General features: G+C 36.4%; 1 protein-coding gene across 1 annotated transcript; it reads left to right on the forward strand.

Annotated features, from left to right (window-relative positions):
• Nucleotides 1–6,182: 6,182 nt before the first annotated feature.
• Nucleotides 6,183–8,075, forward strand: LOC147492419 (uncharacterized). Its single transcript, XM_086566183.1, has one exon. It carries the CDS (start codon nucleotides 6,426–6,428, stop codon nucleotides 7,908–7,910), a length of 1,485 nt encoding a protein of 494 aa, XP_086422309.1. The 5' UTR covers nucleotides 6,183–6,425; the 3' UTR covers nucleotides 7,911–8,075.
• The last annotated feature ends 1,778 nt before the right edge of the window (nucleotides 8,076–9,853 follow it).

The following is a 9,853-nucleotide window of genomic DNA, read 5'->3' on the forward strand; positions in this document are numbered from 1 at the left end:
TACCGTTTTTAGGCAGTGTATTTGTTTCATTAGAGTTTTTATAAGGCGCCGTGTAAGAAAAGTGAGAGGTACGCCAAATATTAATTAAACCGAACTCTCTTCTTTCTTAACTTTTTTCTCCTTAACAATAATAAAATTTCACCGTTGTATTTGAGATATTTTGTTTTATTGACGCTAGTGGTAGTTATATATTATACTCTCGATGATGTTTGGTAAAAAGCATCTAGTATAGATTTTATCGGTAGATGGTTTTTATTGAATATCTATCATTTTTGGAGAATTATTATTTTTGTTGAAGGTCCAAACCAAGGCCCAATTTTTCGGGATATTAGGATATATCGGAGAGGCCAAAAAAAGATATATATCGGATATATCGATATGTCGGAGAGATAAATCGAATATATCGAAAATATTATATGGTATAATATATCGGTCATCGGTAAAAGTCAAACTATCCAACCAAGTTTATATCGGTAGATGGTTTTATTGAAAAAATATTAAATTTTCTATTTCATTTTTCAAGGAGAATATATTATTTTTTCGTTCAACCGAATTTCCAAACTATCCAAATTTTTAGTCCATTGTTTCTATTAAATATAATTTGTGATTATTATTGTTGTTTTCTTATGCTGAAGATTACATCAAGAGTTTTTGTGAGAGCATTTTAGACTTGAATTTTAGACTTGAATCGGAAACTAAAGTACAAACCTTAATTCATTTGTACTCATTCTCGTGTTTGATTCCTTTTGTGGAAATGTGAAGGGGAATTTTTGTCAAAACCCACTCAAGTGTATAGATTGAGCTAAAATCGCTAAGCTTCGTACCAAAGACCATTCACTTGCACCAGTTGCACGTGTCTCCGCTCCAAGACCATATGAAAATTCTCGTATTTTTCTTTCAGCGGGGAGTTTGCCATTCAATGAGTGTTGCAGGTCCATTCACAATCATTTATTGGACCATTTATAGGACATGTGGGAGACTAATATACACAGCCAATGTATATTATACACGTGTCCGATCATACCAAGACCTCAGTCAGGTCGGTTATACCAAGACCTCAGCCAGGTCTTGTAACGCTCAAAGATGGAAATACAATCGTTACAACTATTCTGTAACAGCAGTCATGCACTCACTTAAGCTAATTGAAGTCTAACAATTAAGAAGACCCGACCTGATGTAGAGGAGAGAAAAGAGTCTCAAAGATTACTACAAAAGCAAGAGGAGAAGGCGAGGCAAGGGGAAGGAGCTCCATGCTCACATTCTCTCCATCTCCAATTCAATTGCTCAATTCCAATATGAACTACGTTTGACTTAATTCTAGTTCACTGGAGAACTGAATACGTAAGCAATTTGATCATTCGAACTCAGTCATAACATCATCTTCCCCAATCACCCAAACTCGTAAGGTCGTGACTAAAACACACCTTTACATTGGCACCGTCTGTAGATCAAATTTCTTGAAAATTCAGTCTATTTCGAGAATAATTCTCTACACAAACTTTCATTTCCAAGCCCATGAAACACTGGTGAAAAGTTATAGATGCTGCTGATGAATATCGAAATTTCAAAGTTAACAACTACGATGTTGTTGATGAATATTGGAAATTTTTATAGCCAGACTCGATCTTCATAAATATGATGATAAGTTTCTCTAACTATTTCTTATTCAAAACTTTACATTTGAATTAAAGGCTAAAACACACATTTCAATTATTGGATTCATATTGTTTGGTATAAGATGAATTTTTCATTGTCTTATTGAATCACATGAGCATACAATGACTACCAAGCATACATATGGGCATATGGCCTGATTACGTTATTATTAGCATCATATCATTAATGAAAATCTATTTTAGATGCACCATGCATTAGTCTACATGACACCCTAGTTTCAGTTCCATATAGCAGGCTGGTATATATCTCCAAGTTAACAAGTCTCTTTGCAAAACTCTTGACTGAGCCTCTTGTCAGAGATAGAGAACCGGCTTTTATTTCAGTGTATTGCACTTTAATTAGCTTAATATTTTCCTGGACTTTTTTCAATTGAGTCATTCAAGTTGGGAAGTCTCTACCATTTCTTACTCAGGAGGAAGCATACTAGGTCGTTCAAATTATGAACTAAGGGCTTCACGCCTTACTAATTTGTTATCCTGCTACGACATAAACTCTAGTACTTGAGCGATCTAATCAACTACAGTTTGTACATGACGTTAAGTACAATCATTTGATACCTATGTTGCAATAATTTCTTGTATTCCATGCCATAAAACCATTATACTTTACAATTTACAATATTAGAAGAAAGTTTTGTGGATCATTGGAAATATTCCAATTAAAAGTTGCTTGATATTAGCTATCTCTTTTTAATTATGACAAAGAGTTGCTTGATATTAGCCATCTCAATTTCAATTAATATTTATAACCAATGCACGCTTATTACATTCAGTCCTCATTTTGGCATGGGCCGATGAGCGTTACACTATGTTTTGTATTTCCAATTCCTAATATCAAGCATAAGACGTTAAAAACAGCATAATCCAGCCTGTAGATGGACTATTATCTCCATTACTGATCATTTTGTTGGATAGACGTTCACCTTAGTTACTATACCAAATTGACGCCAAAGCGAGTATTTTTTATCCAGTGGGCATACAAGACTGAAATGGTTTTGGCGACTCAAGTACAATAGTTCCAAAATCTTTAGCAACTTGATTAGGCCAACAAACCAACACTCTGAACGAGCTATGCTAAAAAGAGCAACCTCTGCTAAGTCGCGTACATATCGACCTCCAAATGTACAAGGGTTCGATTAAACTATCGGCTTTGATAATAATGCTAATTTCTATGTCTACAGCTTGATCAATTGCAAGCCGATTACACTCTAAGTTGCAGCACATCCATCTACACATTTCGAGCTACGACTCATATGGCACGGCGCAATGGCTCCAAGTTTCAGGACCATTGATATGCACTAATTTTTGTTGTATTAGTTCGATTTTTGGCAGGTCATCTATTGACACCCCCTCCCAATGTTCAAATATTCGATTAAACTAACGACTTTGATGAACCAGCAACCCCAATCATCACAAAAACTGTTCTTATCAAAGAGCCTTTCAAGCTCCATGGCTAAACAGGGGTATGGACACAACTCTGTAAGTCTCAAACTCTTCAAAACATCACATTCAAGGAAATTCCGACTCCTAAGTAATAGCTATTCTTAACTACCTATAAAATTACAGGATTATTATAGAGTTGCTACTTTTGAACAAACTCTTTCCTTAACAGGTCTCGTTGCTTTTCAATCAGGCTTTTCATTACATACAATTATATCAGTAGTTGAGGTGGTTCATACTCTATTACCAAAAAATAATATAAAATAAAATAAACTTGTTCATACAATCATACTTTACAACTTAATTGAAGATTAGTATTATGTTTCTTGCTCTCTTCCTTAAGTTGCAAACTAATAGAACTTTTACATCTAGATATGTTATTGTATGTAACATCCACCTGAACCCAAAGACAACCTTCCTAAACCTGCCTCTTCCGTTGGGGTCAGGTCGAAAATTTGTTGAGCAAGGGCTAAGTTGTCATCCCTTAGTGTGTGGTGTCACTCATAGCCCAAACATCCTCAAAATATCAACGACACATGTTAAAAATTCTAGTAATAAAGCTAACTTGTATTCATATAAAAAAAAGTGTTATAAGAGGGTTGGCTTAATTAGGAGCATGTTTCCTAATTAACTTGTTTCAAACCTATAATAAGTGACATCAGGAGATTCCTATTTGGAGATCCAATTGGGTTTGCCTAGATATACCACTTGATTCTTTGTTGTTAGAACAAAATTGTGCTTTGCAGCTTGATCAGCGGCAAAGTTGACTTCACGCCAAACACTTGATACTATCACATAGCTTAGTCTCAACTTACACTTTTCCCACCTTGATCGCACTTTTCATGGTAGTTCTGAGGTGCCAAAAGCCATGACAACATCCCTTTATTCTGAGTCTATCCATAGTCTATCCCATCCATTACTGAGTGCAACTTCGACACTCTCTATAATTCCCATCACTTCTACCACATAACTTGTGTTCACTCCTAAATCCCTACACAAGACTTGAAGAACAACACTTTTAAGTCACCACTCTTAAGTCTTGTTCAGTTGTACACTTGTACTAACTTTTGTGCTGACAAATATTCCGGTCCAATTTAATTCAAAATTATTGTTGATACATAACTTCCAATTTTGGGCTTATTATTAAAGAGTGAAATTAGAGCCCGTGGGTCTTAAAATGGAAATGGAAGCCTTGTGAGCTTAAAAACAAAAAACAGTTTTCTAGCTTTACCTCCCATAACTTAGGCCAATTAGTTTTACCCTCCAGTTCTTTTATCTAGAGGTTTATCCCAAGATCACACCATATCCAAGTCAACTGTTATCTTTTTGGTTAATACATGTAAAAAGACTTCATTGCCCTTTGCCATTTTAATAGTTTTATAGCTTTATCCCCCCAATTTCTTTCATCTAGAAGTTTATCCCCCCGGAACTTAGGCCAATTAGCTTTACCCTCACAGTTCTTTCATCTAGAGGTTTACCCCCCAAGACCACAACACATCCAAGTCAACTGAGTTTGACCGTGATGTTTTTAGTCAAGACAAATGAAAATACTCTAATGCCTTTTTTTTAGGTATAATTATATAAATACCCTGTGACTTTGGCAAATACAAAATTGGAATTCAAATAATCTATGACACATGTCATAATTTTGTGAACTAGGGGTGCAAACGGATAGGTAATCCGAATTCGAATTTGAAAATTTAATCCGTTTGCACCCTTAGTTCACAAATTTATACCGATATCCGAATCCGAATCCGAAAATTTATACCGATATCCGAATCTGACGGATATTAAAAAAATTATCCGAGTCCGATTTCGGATATCCGAATCGGATATCCGATAATATCCTATCCGAAAATTAATATTAATTAAAATTTTATTTGTTTTGAATAATTCATTTTACCACTATAAAAACTATTATAAATATATTTATTTGTCATTTATTATTATTATTTTGTTATTATAGTTTTATATTATTAGTTTATGATTTTATATAATATTTTATACAATAATAAATAAATAAATAAATTATATATAATAACTATTAATTTTTTAAATCGGATCGGATATTTTCGGATGCGGATACGGCAATATCCGAATCCGTATCCGAAACCAGTTCGGACATAAAAAATTATTCAAATCCGAATCCGAATCTGATATCCGAAATTTTTGGATAATATTTGATTTTTCGAATATGAATCGGATTCGAATATTTGGATATCCACTTGCACTCCTATTGTGAACTTTATCCGACAGCTACCACCAATCCTTATCAAATGACATCCACACCTATAATATTATGAAATTACATAATTAACCTCACGGTTGTTAAAAACTACATATATGCTAGAAGAAAACCAACCGTGAAAGGGCAATAAAGTCTTTTTATGTGGTAGTGGTGTATGACTTGGAGAAGATAATACACCACTTAGTGATGGTGTATGGCTGTCGGATATAGTTCACAAGATCATGAAATGTGTCTTAAATGATTTGAATCCCAATTTTGTATTTGCCAAAATCATAGGGTATTTGTGTAATTATACCTAGAAAAGAGCATTAGAGTTTTTTCATTTGTCTTGACCAAAAATATAACGGTCAAACTCAATTGACTTGGATGTGTTGTGGTCTTGGGGATAAAATAAAGAACTAGGGGACTTGGATGTGGTGTGGTCTTGGGGGTAAGATAAAAGAACTAGAGGGTAAAACTAATTGGCCTAAGTTATGGGGGATAAATTTCTAGATGAAAGAACTGGGAGGATAAATCTCTAGATGAAAAAACGGGAGGGGATAAAACTAATTAGCTTAAGTTTTGGGAGTAAAGCTAGAAAACTATTTAAAAAGCAATAAAGTCTTTTTACATGTATTGAGGAAAAAAATAACAATTAACTTGGATGTGGTATGATCTTGGAGGTAAACTTGTAGATGAAATAGATGTGGGGGTAAACCTAATTGGCCTAAGTTATCGGGGATAAAGCTAGAAATCTGAACAAAAAACTGACGTCTGCTACGTGTAACTGTCTAACTGTTTCACTTTATCTAAAAACAGTAAAAAAAAGCAACTGTCAAGCAAAACCTCTGTAAAACATGTGCCTTTTTCACCATTCAAGAAAAAATTCCTCCCATACCCGAAAAGACAAAACTACCCATAGTCAATATCCATCCTTGACAAACAAAACCGGTGTCATTTCATTAAAATACTAGTCTCATTTCGTCAAATCAGCACACCTCCACCCAACTTCAACCTGAAAACCATCTTCAACAACCTAGAAAAAAAAATTACAACCCTTTAGAAGAAGCAGAGGGGCAAAAATGGAAAGAGGAAAAGCAACAAAAGTTCCAAAACCAGAAGCAGAAAGATGGATAGAAGTTTCTGGAAAGTTACTAGAAGCAAAAGATTTATTAGGAAGTCAAAGATTTGCAAAAAGAGCACAAGAAACTGATCCAAACATTGATGGGGCAGAACAAATATTAACAATAGTTGATGTTTTATTAGCTGGTGAAAAAAGAATCAATAATCATTTTGATTGGTATGCTATTCTCCAACTTGATCATACTAAATCTAGTAATTATGATTTAGATATTGTGAAACGTCAGTATAGGAGACTAGCTCTACTTTTACATCCAGATAAAAGTAGATACTCATTTTCAGATCATGCTTTTAAACTTGTTTGTGATGCATGGGCTTTTTTATCAGATTTGTCCAAAAAGTCTCTTTATGATAATGAGTTGAAATTATACAAGAAATTTGATCCCATTGTATTGAAATCCGCCGCTCCAAAGAAACCCCCATCCAAACCCCAACCGCAGGAATCGCCCGTTAGACGAAGTGCTAGAGAGAAGAGAAAGACTGTGAGGGCGGACGAAGGGGCGGATGAGGAGGTGGAGGAAGTAGAGGGGCAGAATGGTAAGGTTAGGAATGAGGGTTTACCTTCTCAGGGGGTAGGGGCGTCAAGGTTATCGAGTTTTTGGACTGTTTGTCCATATTGTTATCATCTTTATGAGTATCCTAGAGTTTATGAGGAATGTTGTTTGAGGTGTCAGAATTGTCGAAGGGGTTTTCATGCTGCGGTGGTTCCTACGCCGCCTCCTGCGGTTGGTCCTGGGAAGGATATGTATTACTGCTGTTGGGCATTTTTTCCGATTGGGTTTACGGCCCAAGATAATTTGGGGAAGGGCTCGAGTTGGACACCTTTTAGTTCGATGTTTCCGGTTCCTCCTTCGCAGCCAGGTGAAGCGGAAAAGGGAAATAACACATCTTCGAGTAGTGATTCTGGTGAAGAAGCTGATTTGGTAGATGATCGTGGTGGGAAGAAGGGGAAGACAGAAAATGTTCAGAAGAACACTTCGACAAGTTTTCAAGTTGGCACTGGGGGCAACAATGTGGAGCCTCAAACAACGGTGAGGATAAAAACAACGGCGAGAAAATCAATACCCCCAAGAAACATACAACCCAACAGTCAGACCGTTGTAGCACCTCAGAGCACCGTGAAGATAAAAACAACAGCGAGGAAATCTGTCCTGCCAAGACCTAACAATCGGACCGTTGCAACACCTCAGAATAAGGCAAATGTAGGGCGATCAGATTCGCAGTGGCTGGGTATGGATTTGAACTTGGAGGTCCAAGCTGAGGTAGAAGAGCCTAAAAGGGCTAGTGTTGTCGAAGGAGTGGAGATTGGGAGCATAGATGCAGAAGCCACTGAAGGGATTGGATTCTTTGAGGGACTCGATGATATACTTGGAAATCTACCACTACTTTCAGTTCCAGGGGCACAGAAGGAAGAAAACGGTAGTTGATATGGAATTTTGAGAAGCATAACACCTTTTGTTGTATGATCAGATGCTAATGTAATGTGGGGCAACATGGAATGCTCATTTAGAGGTTGCTTCTTTGTTGAAGTGCCAAGGTGTAACTTGAAACAATGCAGTGTTCAGTTTTTAACTTTTTCTTTTTGGTGTACATATTCGTATGAGCAGGCTTCCATCACTATTTAAGGATCAAAGAAACCACTAATCCTTTACAGGTGAGAATAATTGACCCCATTCTATCCTTACATGATTGTAGAAGTAATTTTGCCTTGGGTTTTTCCTGTCAATAGGCCCTTTCAGGTATGTAGTTTCTGCATTTCACTGCTAAAAAACGTAGTTTTGTAGAGGTTCATTATTTGTGGCAACCTGCAAGTTTCTCATGCTTAACCAAAGTTCAGTATTTGTGTAAAAAATTTCCAAGGTTATGTAGTTTTAACAACGATAGAGAAAATTGAACAAGAAAAGACTTTATCGCATACTGTTGGCTGTATATAATAAAATAGCCTGCCCGAGGAAACTCTCTGAGTCTCTTCTTAGTCCCTAAATATCTTTGTAAAATGTTTCGCATTTTCACGTTCTTGTTACCTATTTAAATGAAAAAAGCGAACGAGAGAGGGAAGCTTAGATAAGTTTATGTCTAGGCATGCCTGACACTTTATAATGAGGTAGATGGGATGAATTGTTGACATGTTACTTCGCCGTGTCATATTTGGCTTGCAATGTTTTTCATTGCTTATCATCAGTTGAACAAGGCAAGAAATGTCGAGTGGATAACAGTGACTGGCTGCATCTTGTACTGTTGTGTAGAAAGAAGCGCTCCGACAGTCTTGTTGCACAGTCGAGGTGCAGCATAATGTTAGAGTTTTTTATTCTTCGTTATGTGAGGTTCTGTTCTTGCCAATCCAGTGCAACTCTCCGTGATATCAAAGCCTTGATGCCAATGGACATCCGCGCATGCAACTGACAGGACCAATTTGTCTTAACTAAAGCTGTTCATGTACAACTTGGAACTTGGAAGGCTTGGCGTATTACATGCTTATGCAAATTTGAGCAGGCATATGAATTTATTCCAGTTTTTGGCTTCTAATGTCACTGTTTTTCTTATGGACTGTTTACTGGATAGTTGGTCATCACCTTAATTGTTTTGTGTATTTATATGTGTCAACCTTTATCTGGAGCTCTATCTTAAATAATGTATATAAGAAATACAGGCCTTTAATTGTTTGAATGTTTTTGAGATTTCTCAAGAAGAGCAATACCATTCATGTTTTCTCAATCATAACTTCCTCAGTAATGTTCCTGAATACGGTACAACAGTCCAGCCTAGTTATGCTTCTGTGCTCTGTGCCTAGTTTTAAGGCAAGCGCTACATTGTGAAGACATGGCTTTTCTACGGTTATCTGATTCAGTTAGTCTGGCCTGTTTAGAATCTGTAAGGTTGATCATTTTCCCTTCTATATGGTACTGGATTGAGTTTCCTTTCATAAGAGTGATATTCTTGCTCGGAACAGGTGACAATCGATAATGTAATTATTTCTAATGGCATATAGTTTATTAGTTTTTAGCTGGATGCTAATTTAAGGACTCAAATAAATGCTATGCAGGTGGTTGTTTATTTGTAGTTGCTCGTTCGAACTTTGGGGACGGAAAGAAAGATGAATACGCGGGTGGGAAATACGACCCCTCCATTCCAATAGGGCTGCTAGAAGCGTCCTCAATTTGGCTGGTGTGATGTGTGATATACCCAGTTAAATTTGTGTTCTTATTGAGTTATTGTGTAGCACGAACCTACTTTTAGGCGTTTAGCACCTGCTAAAAATAGGTTATGGAAGACACATCAGAATGCGTTAAATTGCAACAGCTAGCAGAACAGTCTGTATTGTTCACTTTTAATGTTCATTGTTACTGTTCAACAGATGGCTGCCGTCTGT

Source organism: Coptis chinensis, chromosome 6 (assembly GCF_015680905.1).
Source record: "Coptis chinensis isolate HL-2020 chromosome 6, ASM1568090v1, whole genome shotgun sequence".
In the NCBI taxonomy this organism is placed as follows: Eukaryota; Viridiplantae; Streptophyta; class Magnoliopsida; order Ranunculales; family Ranunculaceae; genus Coptis; species Coptis chinensis.